The sequence below is a fragment of the Atheta coriaria genome, unplaced genomic scaffold (assembly GCF_025399875.1).
Source record: "Atheta coriaria isolate IRGN ID8LTWV9N9 unplaced genomic scaffold, Caltech_Dcor_3.1 hic_scaffold_7_pilon, whole genome shotgun sequence".
Classification (NCBI taxonomy): domain Eukaryota; kingdom Metazoa; phylum Arthropoda; class Insecta; order Coleoptera; family Staphylinidae; genus Dalotia; species Dalotia coriaria.
Genome location: NW_027045449.1, coordinates 3967719 through 3985331, shown reverse-complemented (window position 1 = coordinate 3985331; position 17613 = coordinate 3967719). Strand labels below are relative to the sequence as shown.

The 17613-nt window shown below is 31.7% G+C and overlaps 3 protein-coding genes across 5 annotated transcripts; all 3 read right to left on the bottom strand.

The window, feature by feature from the left end:
- Positions 1-5907: 5907 nt before the first annotated feature.
- LOC135796314 (uncharacterized) lies at positions 5908-7171 on the bottom strand. 2 transcript variants are annotated; one of them, XM_065308294.1, is made up of 2 exons: positions 7030-7171; positions 5908-6979 (listed from the first exon to the last, which is right to left on the bottom strand). In XM_065308294.1, the coding sequence occupies exons 1-2, from the start codon at positions 7135-7137 to the stop codon at positions 5978-5980; spliced, it is 1110 nt and encodes a 369-aa protein (XP_065164366.1). In that variant the 5' UTR covers positions 7138-7171; the 3' UTR covers positions 5908-5977. The 2 variants fall into 2 exon arrangements, with proteins under 2 accessions (XP_065164366.1, XP_065164367.1); XM_065308295.1 differs by having other exon boundaries at positions 7044-7168.
- Positions 7172-7201: 30 nt separating this feature from the next.
- LOC135796312 (WD repeat-containing protein 55 homolog) lies at positions 7202-8770 on the bottom strand. The gene is made up of 3 exons (XM_065308292.1): positions 8075-8770; positions 7835-8009; positions 7202-7778 (listed from the first exon to the last, which is right to left on the bottom strand). Exons 1-3 carry the CDS (start codon positions 8667-8669, stop codon positions 7283-7285), a joined length of 1266 nt encoding a protein of 421 aa, XP_065164364.1. The 5' UTR covers positions 8670-8770; the 3' UTR covers positions 7202-7282.
- A 38-nt stretch (positions 8771-8808) lies between these two features.
- Positions 8809-17544, bottom strand: LOC135796309 (MFS-type transporter SLC18B1-like). Of its 2 annotated transcripts, none has more exons than XM_065308285.1 (12): positions 17033-17544; positions 11140-11405; positions 10850-11081; positions 10711-10784; positions 10501-10648; positions 10371-10439; positions 10176-10266; positions 9964-10103; positions 9713-9906; positions 9556-9651; positions 9119-9503; positions 8809-9057 (listed from the first exon to the last, which is right to left on the bottom strand). In XM_065308285.1, exons 1-12 carry the CDS (start codon positions 17087-17089, stop codon positions 8992-8994), a joined length of 1818 nt encoding a protein of 605 aa, XP_065164357.1. In that variant the 5' UTR covers positions 17090-17544; the 3' UTR covers positions 8809-8991. The 2 variants fall into 2 exon arrangements, with proteins under 2 accessions (XP_065164357.1, XP_065164358.1); XM_065308286.1 differs by lacking the exon at positions 17033-17544 and adding an exon at positions 15422-15899.
- Positions 17545-17613: the final 69 nt, after the last annotated feature.

Genomic DNA, 17613 nt, shown 5'->3' with positions numbered 1-17613 from the left:
TGTTGGTATTGTTCTAACTCTTCTTTTTTGGCAACGTTGCGTCCAAATTCGCGCGCAGAAGTGTGCACTCAGCGCGCTGCATGCTTTATTTCACCACTTTCGTTTGTGCAGCGAGGAGGTGCGGAAGATTCGGCGAGAGCTCCAGTTATCTGATTAAAGTATTATTTAATTAAGTTAAAATCAGTGTGCATAGTGATACCAAGTAAGGCTTTTGCATGGCTTTTTAATTTTCGCAAAAATATTAATTTTGTATAATTGCGTTTTTTTCTAATAAGATTATATCGGTTGGGTTTTATGTGTATGTGTGTACGCGTGTATGTGTACCGGGCTGTAGCGAGTGCAAACACCACTAGCGAGTGTGCGCGATCACCTTATCAGTTGTTCGACCACTTTTAGATGTTTTGATGTGTGCTTTGTGGCTGGAATATTCGCTTGCAAAGACTTGTTATCGCATAAAATCGCGATGCGATTGTTTTGATTTCAACATTCCAACGCATTTCAATACCTGCGATATAAACAAACTCTAAAATCGAAATATTTTTAAGAATACTTGTGTTGTGTTGTGTTGATACTAGTATGCAACGTTTTTAACTTATAAATGTATTAGAAAACTCTCTCTGTGGAAATACCTTTATAAGTTAGAAATATTTTTAGTTATTTTACACAGTGCGTGATTTAAAATTTAATTTTTTAATTTTAATGTTTTGTTTTCTTCATGGGTTTTTGTCTATCGGCCGGCGAACTAACTAATGAATTATCCTCAGTAATTAATAATAAGCGTACTTACTTATTATTATTATTATTAGTAATTACAATTAGTTATTATTAGTAAATTTAATGTTATTTTCAGGTTGAAGGTCATTGAAGGTCACATGGGGCTTTAGGGCACAGAGATAATTAAATCTCTTCAGCAATATAATTATTGGTAACAGGTTTGAAAATTGTCACAAAGGTTAATTTTCTTTTGAGTCATCTTTTATTGCGAATATTTTTCGCTATTTGCGGTCGTGTCGCGTTCTTATTTTATCAAATCTACATAACTCGTATTCCGAAAATTTTAAAAACGAAAGCGAAGTGAAGTGCGCGGTCTAACAAAAACGTGATTAAAAAAATTAATAATTTATTAAATTAGCTTTTATTAATTGGTCTTTCTGCTTATTTTTCAGGTACATATTCGATTATATTTGGGATCCTTTGTAACTCGGGCGCGTTCGTATTCGGTTATTGTATTTATTGTACTCGTATGTTCTGATATCACTTCTTCTTTTAACTCACTTCTTGCTTAACTATTTTGATGCTTCTTATTTAAATTCATAGCATTTTTTCAATTTTATTAAATCTTTAAATTTGTTTTTTATTTATCTCTGCTTTAACTTTTCTTAGATTTCTTAATTTTCATTACTCGAACGGTTTTTAATTAACCATTATTTGGATTTTTTTTCTATTTTTTTAATACATTTTTTTTTTAATTTTCTGATCGACTACTCCTGCAGGCGTCTTCATTTCACATTCACATTTCACATTTCATTTTCACATTTTTAGTTTTCTTAGTATTTACTATTAATATTAAACTACATTTGTCTCATCTTTGGCAATTCAGAGTAACAGAGCATCTATCGCCTTTCAAATAATTCTAATATTTGTTTATATTTACAGGTATAAATGACAAACGTTATTCGCGATTAACCTGGAGAGGTGTAACGAAATACTCATCGAGTGCGGGTCGCGACGCGTTTTGATTGAATCGTTTAATTTGCTCGCGAGTAAACCCCTGTGTGTGTCAAGTCTCCTTTAACCTGTTAATGTCATTCAAATGTTATCGTAACCGAGTGCGCGCCGTGTTCATAAAAGTATCAAAGTAATTCGTTTTGGAAGTGTATGCCCAAAGACATTCCAATCCAATGAAGGATGAAGGGGGAGAGTCGCCTACAAGCAACCTACCAGCGTTTTGGACACAAGTTTGGAAAATATCGACGCGTCCTCCTGAGAAACTGACGTAGGATCCCAGTTTCTAGGAGCCGGATTAAGGTGAGTCGTGGTGATAACTTGGATCGGAGGGTAGTTATGAGTGCCTCTGACTGGTGTTTGCGCAAAGCATTTTGCTGCGTATGCGACAGCCGAAGGGGAGTTACACTTGTGGCTATATCCTTGGTCCAGGGATAATCCACCCAGCATTGCTAGAAACGCCGGATGTCTTTAAGTGGTGAGTACACCTGACACCAAACTGGATGTCTTGTATTTATATTATATTCCGAGTCAATTTGTTAAATCCGTATAGAGAAATGTTTTCGCGTTTGCTTTTCGGGTGTTTTCAGGCGCGCATCGTGTCCGTTCGCTGTAGCCAGTTCTCTATTCTCATTTATGTAGATAAGCGGGTCGCGCTACGGAAACAGTAATAGCGACATTCAAACTATTCAAATTTTATCAAGTTTTAATTCAAGGTAGATGCCAAAAATCTAATATGAAGAGAAAAAAAAAAACGTATTTCCTGGAAGGAAACGTATTATTATTTAAAAAAAAGAGAACAGTATTAAGGCATAGTCACAATTTTAAAAAATTACTTATTAATCTTTATTACGCCGGGCTAAGTACGCGTCCTGACTTTTATTAGCAATAATAATTATTACCAAGTAATAACGTACTTATAATTTAAAAAGATATTGAGAACTGGCTGTGGCGAATCGACATACCCCGAATATATAAATGTTTAAGCCACCGTAATCTACGTTACCGTTAATCTTTAGGACTCGGTGTCCATCGGTTTTCGCAATTGAGTATCAGGCATTTCAGGCGCGATGCACACCATTAAAGGTGGAAAAATAATAGAAGAGTACCCTGTCGATGAAGGGTCAAGTATTTTGCTACCTGTTCAGAATTCCGAAATATCTGAGCCAACATAATACGCGACCGTAAAACTTCGCGCGTTGAAAATGTATGAATTGTGTATACTGATGAATGGAAACCTTTTCGAAAATTGTTGTATGAATGCATTTGTTTATATTTACTATGTTTATACTTGTGTATATTGGATATTCCGCGGCGAAAACCGTTTCGCCACCCCAATCACAGATCGTCTAACGCGGTCGCGGGTATTATACATAACATACCTATACAATTAAGTATATTATATACGTATTTTGTAACGGTCTGTGATTATTAGTTGCGTATATTGTTAGGCAAGTCAAATAAATAACGCGATAGAATTAAGAATCCTATCCTCCAACCCTTTAGTGTGTGAATGATAATTGTGTTAGTTTAAGGCCTTTATATTTTTTCATGTATATATTATTTTAAATGATTTAAGTATGAAAACTATATAAAAAAATGATTATAAATATTTTTAAAATGTCTTAATAGCGAGACATACTAATGTCACAATATTATTATCACAATTCATACAATTTAAATCATTTGAAACATTTGTGTTATACATATAATAATCTTTTCCGCTTTCAGAAGTCACCGCGATTTATTAATCAATTTTTCCGTTTTCAGAAGTCCTCGCGAATATTAGCTCCGCGGTTTAGAGTCCTTGAATAGGCAGGGTCGTATTAGGTCCTCTCAAAATCCCCTTTCCTAATTTCCTCAATTAATTAACGATGAAATGTCAATATAAATATCGAAGTAATATTTTTGATGTCTGGCTTTATTATGAGTGTGAATGAGATCACCCTTCTACTAATCACCCACTTTTAAGTTGAAATTTAGAAATGTATTAATATGTTTTCTTTTAGATAAAAAAATTTGTACTCAAAAGAATAAAGATAAAATTTTATATAAGCAACATTCTTTTATTATACCAGACCTAAATTATTTTTTTTAATAAATCTATGGTTTGTTTTAGGTGTTATCTGCTTCAGAAATGAAATGCGTTCATCATCCTTATACCTATGTCTTCTTGCATAACATTTCATCTGTTTCAGATTTCACCATTTCTTGCGGGTTTATGAAAAATAGTTTTCACTATAGTTTTAGAATTTTGTGAGTATTGGTAAAGTTTTGCAAATATCTTTCCAATCTGGAGGTTACGCGGATGTCCAGTTGCTATTTAATTAAACTCAATTTAAATGTCATTATATTCTAATTAAGTGATAATAAGTTGAACAAATTTATAGGAAACCAATTACCAGAAAAACTACTATAATGTTTTTATTAACTTGTGTTTTCTTAACTACATATTTTTTACAGGTACGATGCATCAAAATAGTTAACTTACCATTGTTCTGTTTTAGTGGTCTAGTCAAAAGGCATACCAAGTTATTCTTCAACGAAAATCTAAGAGAGTATAAATATTATTACTAACTTAGAATTTTACCTTAACAAGATTTACGCAAATAACCATGTTTAATGCACACAACTATTCGAAATATTTATGTTAAAAATTAAGACTAAAAAGACTTACAAGCAGTAGGAACCCTGTTTATTGTAAAACATTTGGTGCTTACGGTTTAAAATTTTGAACTTGATACTTAAAATCGTAATGTACAAGTCTGTTAAGTTATTAACCTTTAGTTTCAAAGGTCCGAACAGCTGCAGAACGGTCATCTATGCCCGGAGATAGCAATCTAACGTTAAACTAAAAAACGTCCTCCGGAAATCTATTCTAAATTGACTTTTTTGTCAGCGTTTTGCGAATATGCAGATATGTTTTTAATATTTGCAGATTTTAATCGTCCCTAAATTGTGATTTTTTGCCATTTATGAAATAGTATAAATACTAAATGTTCAAAATTTTTGAGTAACTTCATTGTCTCTTGGTGCCACAGTATTCAATCGGGTTCAAATAATAATGTATAAAGCGCAACTGTATTTTCCGTTTAAATGGTTTGCGATTTTAATCATCTTGGCTTGTTTATACACCGATTTTGGAAATGCCCAAGTATAGTATTGATTTTTAATATTAAATAAGTAATCCAAAGACTGTTATTGCAGTGGAAACCGCAAGACTCTTATCTTGTAGAACTGCATCATACCCATATGGATTTTTTCAACAAAACCGTAATCAAAGATGCATGGATCAAATCCTTCAGACTTAATCGCCGAGAATTCGCGTTTAACGTAAGCGTTGAGACGAAAATACCTTTTGATAGAACTATAAATAAAGTCACTCTCAAGACTCGTGCCTACAAGAAAATCGGCCCAGATTATCGCTTGAAATTACTTGATTTTGATCTGGATCTTTGTGATACAATTAAACGTGATTTTTACAAAGTTGTTGTAAATCCACGGTACATAGACGGAGCGCCTTTTAATGATTGTCCTGTCAGGACTATGCAAATAGTTGCTTTCAATCAGAAGTTCGATGGGAGCACTTTCCCACCAAATATTCCAACAGGTTCATACCGGTTGGAAGAACAGTTCTATTTGCATAAGACATTTTTGGGATTGTCTATAAGTTTATATATTGAGGTAACTTCCAAGAAAAAGGATGCACAAAATTGAGCAATAAATAATTAGCTTATATTGGAAATGGGAAACAAAAATTAAATATAAGTAAAATTAAAATCAAAGATTTAATTCTTAAAATTATTTGAGGGGATTGTTTTATTGATTATCACTTTTAAAATTAATTTCAGTCACATCAGGCTTGGTTACATACGGCAGACATCTATGCGCATAGATAATAATCTACCGCTAAACTAAAAAACGTTCTCCGGAAGTTGATTTCCTAATTACCTTTTTTGTCGACGTTTTGCAAATACGTAGATTTGATTTTAATGTCGACAGATTTCAATCAATTCAAAATTGTGTTTTTAAACTTTAAATTTAGTATAAATACTCTAAACTTTTGTAATTTTTGGTCAACTTCACATTAGTTATTGTTAAAATCATGATACTTGTACGAATTATACAATATCAAACACAACATTACATTATTTTTAGAATAATAGAGAAAGATCACATGAAAACAATTAATAAATTAATTTATATTTGGCAACACACAAAACATAACAAGTATATAAATATCAACAATTAATTATTTTTCTAAAGTCTGATGCATCTTCAGATGTTCTTCCATTGATTGTTCATCACTTTTAAACATCACTTTACAAGCTTGACACTGCCAATAATGTAATAATTCGTTCTCCTCTCCATTGTCACCTTGCCCTTTTACCTCTTCACAAAATATATTCTCCACTCCTACTTGGAGTTCATGCCCCTTCAGGTGCAGCTTTAAATATTTATGACCGAAGGTTGCCGAGCAAATGTTGCATTTGACATTAAAATTGATATTGTTAACCGTGTAGCCCTTGTGTATCGCTGTGATATGATATTGCAATTCATGCGCGCATTTTAATGTAATTCTACATTCGTAACACTGCGTCTGTTCGCACTTCTTCGCCACTTCACTATGAATAGCGCACATTTCATCCGGTGACAATAGATGTAGTTTCCTATTCAATACGCTACGTTTGATAACTCTAGTTTTGCCCTGAGTTTGGTGCACAGCACGTACATGACTCAATAAACACGTGCGGTTTGGATATTGCCGAAAACAAATGTGACACATCTTTCCATAAGGTACTTTAAATTCAGGCTCGGATTGAGCTGACGTGCTAGCTAGATTCTCATCCGCCATTTCAGAAGTGTGTTGTAACACATGTAAACCCATAGCGTTTACGGTATCAATAGTATTAGGAGTAGTTGTTAATGGTATTAGAAAAGGATCTGCATCTTGACTGGAAGTTGATGCTGTAGGATCTATGGTAGCAATGGCCGCCAATTGTTCTTCTTCTTTAATATCATTCAGAAGAATGCCATCAGCGCGTACTTGTATTTTATTATTGTAGAGTTTTTCACGACGCCGCGAAGCTTCCAGTACATACTGGTTCAAATTGGCGTAATCGTCAACGTTTATCATTACGGATTTAATTTCTGCCTCAGCGGTCATTTGCATTTCGCGCAGCTCATACGCGGTGTTCAGGGCGGTAAAGCATACTTCACAAATGCAGTAATTCACGTCGAGAAATCGTGAATTCTGTCAGAGATAATCAATTAGTATCGATTTATTTCCATACGTCAACTTACGATATTCTGAATACACGTTAACAACTTGGCGCGAATCGTCGGCGAGCCAAAATCCAAATCGTAGACCAGTTTAGACGATTGCTTTAAACATATTCTGCACACGCGCATGTTTCACATACAAATATTGATTGCGTTGTTATTGCAATAGATTAGCAATTATTACAAAGCCAACTCAGAATAATAACCAACTTTATTCAACGCCTTCTATTGAACAGCATACAAAATAATAATTATTTACATGGCATATAAATATCTATAAATCGCTGAAGAAATCTGCGACATTTTGACGCTTTGATGAGGGTAGGTTGAACTCCATTTCGCGTTTCTTGTTATTCTTGTTATGTTTCTCCGACATTTTTTCAAAGTCTTCAAAGTATTGAATGTTCCAAAATTTAATATCATTATCATCACTGCACGATGCGATAAATTGACCATTGTTACAAATATCAACACGTTCAGCTGATAAATCGTGTTGACCAACTACCCCTAAATGCCGATGCGGGAACAAATGTGTCGCTCGTAGGATTCCATCCTCACAAGCGGTGACTACTATGTTCTCTGTTATTGGAATCATTGCATTTACTGCGGTTTTCGGCCCGGGAAAGATATCACTGTGCAAGCCGAACTCGTTCCAGTTGTATAAGTATAGTCGTCCTTTTGTTGAACCAGCCAACAATTTTGTGTCGCGTCGGAACAGTCCAAGACATGTAAATTCGTCATCGTTTTCTTCTGATTGCATTAGGAATTTTCTGAAAGTTAAATTATCATGTAAATATCATCTAAGTTGATATGGCAATTTTCAAACCTTTGTTGTAAGTCATATGTTGTCAAAGAGCCATCTCCACATGAACAAATCAAATATTTTTTATCATCTCCTGAGATAATATCACTGATGTAATCTTCATTTTTCTTGAACCGAAAAACTGGTGTGTCTTTATTCTCTCGAAGATCCCATAATTTAACAACGCCATTGTCATCACCTTAATTTTAATATTTAATTACTTAATATCCAAGTAAAATTAGAGAAACTAATCATTTTACATACCTGTAGTAAAAAGATTCTCATCCAAGACACTCAGACAGTACACAGCCTCATCATGTGCCTTCTCATAAAATCTTATTAAACCCCCTGTTTCCACATTGGATAACATAATGCTTTTGTCTTTTGAAGTTGAAAACAAAATGTTACCATCCTCACTGAATTCAATATCTCTGCATGCTTTTGTATGCACTTCCAGTGTTTGTGCAAGTGTATTCTCATCATTTGTATATTTATACAAAAAAACATCCCCTGTTATAGATGCTACACCAAGTATATTTTCATGAGGATGAAAAGATATGTCTACAATGTGATCTTCACTTTTGATAATTGGTGGATGGTCTCTTTCTTTTGTATTTTCACGACGTATTGCCTTGATAACTTCATCTTCTTCTTCCTCTTCAACGTGTTCATCATCACTTCTGTGATCTGATTCGTTTGCACTGGCAGCTGTAAGGTCTTGAGGGCCAGTGTCTTCATCACTACTTGAATCATCATCAGAATCGAAATCTGAGTCTGAATCAGAAGGAATTGCGTCGTTGTCAGCTACGTTATCACTGTCAGAACTTCCGTCACTTAAACCTTTTTTCGTTACAACCATTTTGTGCAATGATTTTGTGTTTGTCAAGCGTTTATTTTGAAATATTGAAGCACAGAACGCAACGACGTGCTTTTGACTGGGTTATGTTTTGACGAAGATGGATGTTAGGTTGCCTATAGTGATTGATAATTTTTGAAAATAACTTGACGATACTATTTATTTGTAAATATTACACGCTTTAAACTTTCAGTAGTACAGTATAACAATCTGCAGTAAATTAAATCTAGATAATAAACAGATAGTTGGTTAATCACATTAATCTTAATTAGTAATAACTGGTAAATAAATCACATTATTACATTATCACATTTTCAGTGCGGTTTCAGACTTCGCAGGCGCCTTTCTGCGTATAGCCAACGTTATTCAATTTGTCATATCCAATGCGATACTGTAATCATAAATGCGTCAATATATTAAAGAGATATTCATAATTTATATTTAATACTTACGTCATCAATTTTTTTCGAATCGCCATAGAGTATACCATTGGTTTGTAATCGAAAGTCTGGATCCAAAAGTGAATAATATGCGGGTTTCTCTGTTTCGGAATGACGACTTAATCCGCTCTTCCATGAATCAGTAAGATCTTCACTGCTGGGAATACGAGAGTAGCCTAGTTTCTTGGGTTTGGTTTTCACCGAGAAAAATATGCAACCCATTATGCCCAAGAAAAACGTTACAGACGCCATGATTGTTGAAGTCACTGGGAATCCATAACTTTCTTGCAAAATTCCTCCTAAAGTTGGTCCTAATACTTCACCCAGGGAGTACATACAGGACCAAACACCAGCCACTACACTATATGTGCTTAAAGAATCTGAACAACCACCTTCACTAAAATTAAACATTATTAACTTAAATTCTGTAGTCAGGAAGGTTTACTTACATGGCACTAGATAAAACACTCTGAAACGTTGGAAGTAACGATAATGACACAGATATACCTAAAATTGAGAGTGCAATGATATTCAACCATAGAGATCTGAAAATAAAAGCCGAGTTAATCTTTGTGTATGCATTAGAGTCGTAATTTAGGAACTTACGGTGATAGAAACGTAAATAATGGGCATGGTCCTAAAAGTAACAGTCCTACAGTACAGGAAAACATTCCAGAGATCATTAGGGCCCAATGATTATGACATTTGTCTGCGAGCCAGCCCCATCCCGGGCTGGAGATTCCGTACAGACCAGAAAATAGTAAAAAGATCAGACCTACTTTCTCAGGTGACAAATCAAACTGAAATTAGTCAAATTGTTAATTAAAAATAAACAATTCTTTAAGAAATAAGATTACTTGTCTTAAATGTGGTTCTAAAGTTGGATCTAAGAACGACCATGTGCTGGAAACAACAATAACAATGGCGCTTGTCATGATAACAGTGGGTAACTTGAGTAACGTCATGGTTGATGTATTTTTATCATCAACATTGTACTCTGCAATTAGTTTCAATATTAATTATTAGTTTTTTCAATAAAACTATAAAATTAGGTTTTTAATAATTTTACCTTGAATTTGTGGTAGTAACCAGACGTTGATTGGCGTAATGATGAGCATTGTCGCACCAAGCGAAAAAAATGGCAAGGCAAATCCACCTAGCTACCCTAGAAACACAATACCTGTAATAATTCTATATATTTGCCACCAAAACAATTAAATTAATTGCATTAATTAATTTAGAATGAATTAAATGTTTAGTATACCGAATAGAGAATTCCTCCTAACGCGGGACCAGTACTCATTCCTAAACCTATAAAGGTTTCCAATATTCCCTAAAATTATGGGAAACGTAAAAATAGATTTATTATTTCATCATTCTGATTATAACCATACCAAAACCGATCCGACTTGATTAGGAAATGCTTTAACAACAAAAACGTAACTTGCTGTTGAAAAAGCACTCGCGCCCAACGCCTCCAAGCCTCTTATCAGCAAACAAAATGTTGTGAACAATGTGTAATCTTCGACGTATTCTAATAATCTAGAAAACAACCGCGCATTTAGTAATAAATTCATATTTTTATATTAAAATGATGTAATTACCCAAACATTAAGTTGCAAATTCCAGCAGTTACCATTCCACTTAAAAATAGGAATTTGGCACCCAATCTTGGCATCTGCATCAAAACACAATCAAGATATTAAGTTTTATGAAGTAATTCTAAAATAAATCATGTCTTACTATTTTTCCAAATATTGGCGATGCTATAAACATCACCAAAGCGTAAAAACTGAAAACAAATCCGGATACTGATTCGCTGAGTCCTTTTTCTTTAGCTTCTTTTGGAAAGAACGGCGCCATGATGGACATTGAGCAAAATGCCATAAAATCAATAATGGCTAATGATGCTAAAGTACGTTTCTGAGCGCTTGAAAACTTTTTAATTGCTGACGGTTCTAAATGTGAATTTGTTCTAAAATACACTAAATAAATTAAAAATTCAATTCAACATGAATATAAAATATTTTTACCTTAATAATCTTTCTCGTATTCTTCTAACTTCTCCGGGAGTATAATCATTTGGACAAATATTAGACATTGATTTACTGCGTATTCTTCGACCATCTAAAGATGAGTCCATTGACGATGGGCGTGTGATTACTTCAGAAAACATTGAAGTCGTCAAATTTCTTGTATCTGAACCCCCTGACGATGAACCAGAACTTTGCAAACTGGCACATGGTGTTCGATATTCTGTCGCAGCGCTGCTCACTCTATCATTACTCGTATCCATTGCCTAAAATCATCACAATATTAAATTAATCGGTATAATATAGGAAGTAGATTAAAAACTTTAGTTTTTTAGTTGACAGTAATTTTTGACTTGAAAATAATTTGTTATCGTATAACTGAGCAGACACAACAAGAACGCTTAGTAAAAAAATGATGAAAAGTTTTAATCGACAGACATGCACAAAATGAGCAACATGTGTTTATTAGGCTGAATAAATGAAAAACGACTTTAAAAATCAAACAAGTCTGCCACTTCGGTATAACTGATTACTAAACGATAATCTCAAGGATCTCAAGTATTCCATGAGTGTAGGTGTAGATAATTGGTGATAAGAGGGACGTGATGTTTTCATTGACATGTTCGTGCGTAAATGCTAATAGAATGTTCGTAATTATTGTTATATATTGTTTCTTATAAAAAATAACGGCATAGAAGTTATTAGAGGTGAGATAGAGTATAATAATATATAATGGTATAACGCATAGTTAGCTTTTTTAATTATTTATATTGTGTTTATATTGCTTAAACATAATTGTAAAAAAAATAATTTGATGAATTTCACTTTCACATATATTTATCATGCAAAAACTTTATTTATCGAAACAAGAATAAAAAAATATGTATCCTAGTATTAATCTCTTAATTTTAATATAAATTTCGTTTACTAACACATTTTTACTAATTTTGTTATTAAAATAAAAAAGAACTAAAATCTGAAATAAAAAAAAAAACACTCATTTTTTATAGATCAAACTGAGTAACTCTCTTTTTCATTTTCTAAGTTGTCTGATATAAGGACGAGATGACCGAGTTTGAGTTTTTTTACATCGTTTAAAGTTGTCTATTTCAAAAAAAAAAAAAAACATCAATTCGACCATTTCGTCCATAAACTTCATCATTCCCCGCTTTTATCAATGACTTGGTTTGGTCTATTATATTATTCTCAATTTTATGATATTACTTAATTTGATTTTATTTATATTGTATAAACTTAGTTACAAAAAGCAGATTTGATGGATTTCATTTTCACATATACTTATCATGCAAAAACTTCATTTAATAAAACAATAACAAAAAAATTCAAGAAAAAAATGTACTATAATATTAATATAAATTTTGTTTACTAACACATTTTTACTAATTTTTGAAATATGTTATTAAAAAAAAGAACAACAAATATGAATATTTATGCCATCTGAAATTAGAAAAAATACTTATATTTTTATAGATCAAACTGAGTAACTCCCTGTTTTGGATCATCTTTATATTATCAATTTTTACAAGTTGGCTGATATAAGGACGAGATGACCGAGTTTGAGTTTTTTTACATCGTTTAAAGTTGTCTATTTCAAAATAAAAAAACATCAATTCGACCATTTCGTCCATAAACTTCATTCTCCGCTTTTATCAATGACTTGGTTTGGTCTATTATATTCCCGTTTATATGAAATAACTTTGATTTTATTTATATTGTTCAAACATAATTGCAAAAGACAGATTTGAAGAGTTTCACTTTCACTTATATTTATCATGCAAAAAGTTGTTTACTAACACATTTTTACTGATTTCAAAATGTTTTTTAATTATTAAAATTGTAAAATCTTAAATTGCATAAAAAGCATAAAATATTTAAAACCAAGTAATATTGAAATAGAAAAGAATCAAAATAATAAACTGTTACGTCACTGAAAAAAAAATATCACTGAATTGTTCGAAAACATTTTTTCTTTATAGATCAAACTGAGTAACTCTCTAATTTTGAAAATCAACTTTACATTATCATTTTTTACAAGTTGTTTGACATAAGGATGAGATGACCGAGTTTGAGTTTTTTTACATTGTTTAAAGTTGTAAAATGAAAAATAAATTAAAAAAAACATCAATTCGACCATTTCGTCTGCAATCTTCATCTTTCTACGCTTTTATCAATGACTTGGTTTGGTCTATTATATTATTCTCCATATTATGAAATTACTTAAAATGATTTTATTTAGGGGAGAGGGGGGCAAAGTGGGCCCCATAAGCGAAAAAAGGGGATTTGTTTACCTTTTTTACTCGTTACCCTATTTTTTACATCCTTGTTCAGTATTCAATATTAATAAACCGTGTCTATCAAAATAAAAAAAAATTCAGAATATGGGGCAAGTGGGCCCCCGCCCATAAAAATTTTGCTATTACCTTTGTATCCATTTTTTTGCTTATATATTTTTTTTTCATTTCTTACTTCGAATTTGTTGATGTGAGTTATTTTCCCCTCTTATTTATAAAAAATTTTAGGGGGCCCACTTTGCCTCTCAATTTTTTAAGCCAACTGAATTTCAGGGGCCCACTTTGCCCCCAGGGGCCCACTTTGCCCCCCTTCCCCTATATTGGTTAAATATAATTGCAAAAAACAGATTTGTTGAATTTCATTTTCACATATATTTTTCACATTTTTACTAATTTTTAAATTACGTTTATTTTTCAATTACTATATTTTAAAACTGCATAAAAACCTTGATTATCAATATTGTATTAATATTAAATAAATAAAACACCTAACGATCTAAAACTGACTAATACAAAAAAAATTGTTACTCCTCAAATAAAATAACCCTGAACTTTTCGAAAACAATTTTCTATATAGATCAAACTGAGTAACTCTCCGTTTTAGGAAATCTACTTTATATTATCACCCTTCACAAGTTGTCTAATATAAGGACGAGATGACCGAGTTTGAATTTTTTTACCTTCTTTAAAGTTGTCTATTTCAAATCAAAAAAATATCAATTCGACCGTCTCGTCTGCAAACTATATCTTTCTCCACTTTTATCAATTAAAATTAACTTGGTTTGGTCTATTTTTATATTCCTTAATACCTTAGATTCATTTTATATCTTTGAAATTAAATTTGTTCATAAAATTGTATTGTATTCACAAAAAAAAAATATAAATAGAACAATAACTTAATATTAAATTTATATGTATTTATAAGCTTTAAATATAATTAAACCGATAAAAAACACCGAAATTGAAAAAAAAACTAAATTCTTAATACTGCGCTAATATAAACCAAAAAATAAAATAAAAAGAAATTTATTTTTAAGTATTAACTCTATTACTACTAACAAATCTATTGAAAATATCATATTTATAGATAATATTGATGATATTATATATTATTAAATTCCGATGTGTTAAAGAGTTCGTTCACATTTGTACTTTACTACTGATACTCAAAAACACGTTAAAAAATACTCCTATATATATAATTAAGTCGTAGATATGTTTGATAACATCTAATCATGCGATGTTACAATGTTTCCATTGAAGAGTGGAAATTATTAAAGTATGAATTGTCGATGTAAATATTGTCATAAACTAGAAACTAATGATTAGAAACAACCGATGATGAAATTGGGGATTTTACTGTAAGAAGCAATTGTATTACAACTAATTGCGTCCTGGCATAATTTTGGAGGTCTGAATGATGTTGCTTTTATTTCAATATCAATGTTTTTACGAATAAAAGTAAACATCCAGAATTAAATAACACCAAATTGTGCGTAAATTATAATTTAGTTTAGACTAGAAATATTCCGTTGTCAATATCAAGCAAAAAATGAACCTCAACTTTGATTAAAAAATTCATATTGATTTTATGGGCCAAATAAAATGAAAAGTAATCGAAACTATAACTTAATCTGAAATAATTCCATAATTTAAGTAAATTAAGCTTTGTGTTTGTGCGCTTGACAACAGTGAGATAAAGCCACGAATCATCAATAAACTGAAAATTTATGTCAAAGGTGAACTAGTACATAACCATGCGCGACACTCGACACCACATGCATTGTTTATAACATAAGAAAATAATACTTTCACTTATACTTTTTCTGTCTGCAGATTAATAATTATCAGATAATTGGGTTATTGTTCAATATTATGCAACAATTCAAGTGGAATGCAGATTAATCAAATTAATATTTATTTATGATTAATTATTAATTAGTTAAATAACTATGAAAACAATTACTTACGTATAATATTTGCTTGTTTTTATTTTATTCAACTTTGTATAATTTACACTGCAGCACAAATAAATTTGTTGCTTTGTTGATGTATCACACCGCGCACGAGGTTCTGTATTGTTGATTCACTTATATTTTTCTTTGATATGAAAATATCGCGCAGAGCAATTAAACTTTTATTCATTTACACTTGATTGGCTTGCTGTTATTGTTTTTGTCATGCTGTAGCAAATTGCAAATTAATTGTTAATAATTAATTACACGAGTAATGAGTAATTCACGATGTGCTGGTCGAAATAATAATGACGCCTCATTTAAATCCGGTGTCACCTAGTACTAGTCGAGTGCAGTTATTTTTACGAAATATATGTTGATGCAATCCCAATGGTTTGTTGCTCAGTTTTAATTTGACGTTGTCCGAATAACTCCGGTTTTAATACTGAAACGAGGAGTAGCGTTGTTGAAATCGTATGTCATCCGTGCGGTGCTAAGACACGTGACTGATATTTGTATCATTTGTAAATATCGTACATACTTGGTGTACACTTGTTGTTTTATTATGTTTGTGAGTGTATTTTACGTGTACACTGATTTCAACTAATCATAAAACAAACATTGATACTTTACTTTAACCGAAAAAGTATTTTTTTTTTTACAAAATTATACAATATTTAACCAGAAAAATCATTATATAGAAATTGGTACAGATATATAATTTCTTTTTATGATATTATTATTATTATTATTGTTACTGGTACCTATTGGTTTATTATTAAATATGATTTATAAATGCTGTAACTAACGCAACTTCGTTTCATATTTAAAGAGTGTCTTATACGTTACACTTTTGATATACAGATGGCGTTATGTTGTCCATCTAAGCTATTATTCCGGACTGTTGATTATCAAATAGTTTGTTTGATACAATCTATCACCAAATATCTAATCGTGTATTTGCTTTAAGTCTAGGTTTTTATCGACTAATATTCAATCCAACTCGTCTGAGAGACAAATGATTTTATTTTATTTTTCTTATTCTAACCTATTTTAAATTAGGCAACCAATATAACATACACGTCATGGGATTCTAGACTGCGTGTACCCTTGACTTTTGTTGTAACCACGCGACAGGAACTGCACGATAACAATTCGGTTTAAGAGATAAGAAAAGAATATTTGATGATTACAACATTCAGCAGCTTTTGTGTGTCTAATACAGTTTAATGCAGTAAACCATGATTACTGTGCGAAAAAATTGACAAGTGATGGATAATTTAATTATCAGTAATCTTTGACAAGCTTATATTTAATTAATGAATCATGATTTTAAGTATAAAATTAAATATAGGAGTAGTTTTTTTTAATGTTTGATTTTAAATATTTCTCTTGTTAGAAAATAACTTGTAGTTATTTTGTATATAAAAAAAAAAGATTTTAAAAAATGCCCACTTTTAATGAATGAACCATATTTTTTAATTGCTAAATATTTTGATTACAATCTACTAAAAAAAATTATGGTCATAGAGAGACTATATTTGATTCCGTTATATTATCTCAGAAAGCTATTTAAAACGTCTGGATTTAAAATTAGAGAAATTAAAAATTATAGATGAAACATACCCTTTGTTGAATATTCCTTGGTCTTGCACATGTTTCACTATGAATTTGATATTGCATTTTGTTAGTTTTTTTTGTTGAAGAATATTTCTATTGTCACATAAAGAATTCCACCTCACACTAGACTAAACTATAAAGTAATGAACTAAAAACACAAAATATAATTGTCTTGTTTGTTCAAACATGTAGTACGTCCAACAATTTGACGAAAACTAGTTTGTCGGAAGCCGAAAAATATTTCTAACACGCGATCACCCAAATTTACTCAACCAAGTAATGATGACTTCTTAGAAACGTCACAAGAATACAACACCTCGGTTGTACTCTACAATTTAGTCGCGATAGCGATGATAAACGGTAATCAACTGAGGGGGCTTCGAGCATGCAAAATGGCAAAATAACAACTGTATTGTAGATATTTGGACAGACGCGTAACACAAACACAACAAACCGACAACCGACGAGTCGTCATCAGGTATGCTCGCGAAATGTTCAAACAAATCGATGCGAATTATATGTGTGCATGGTTGCGATGGCCGTTGATAAGCGTAGCGAATAACTAAGGATGATATGAAGCGGGTCCA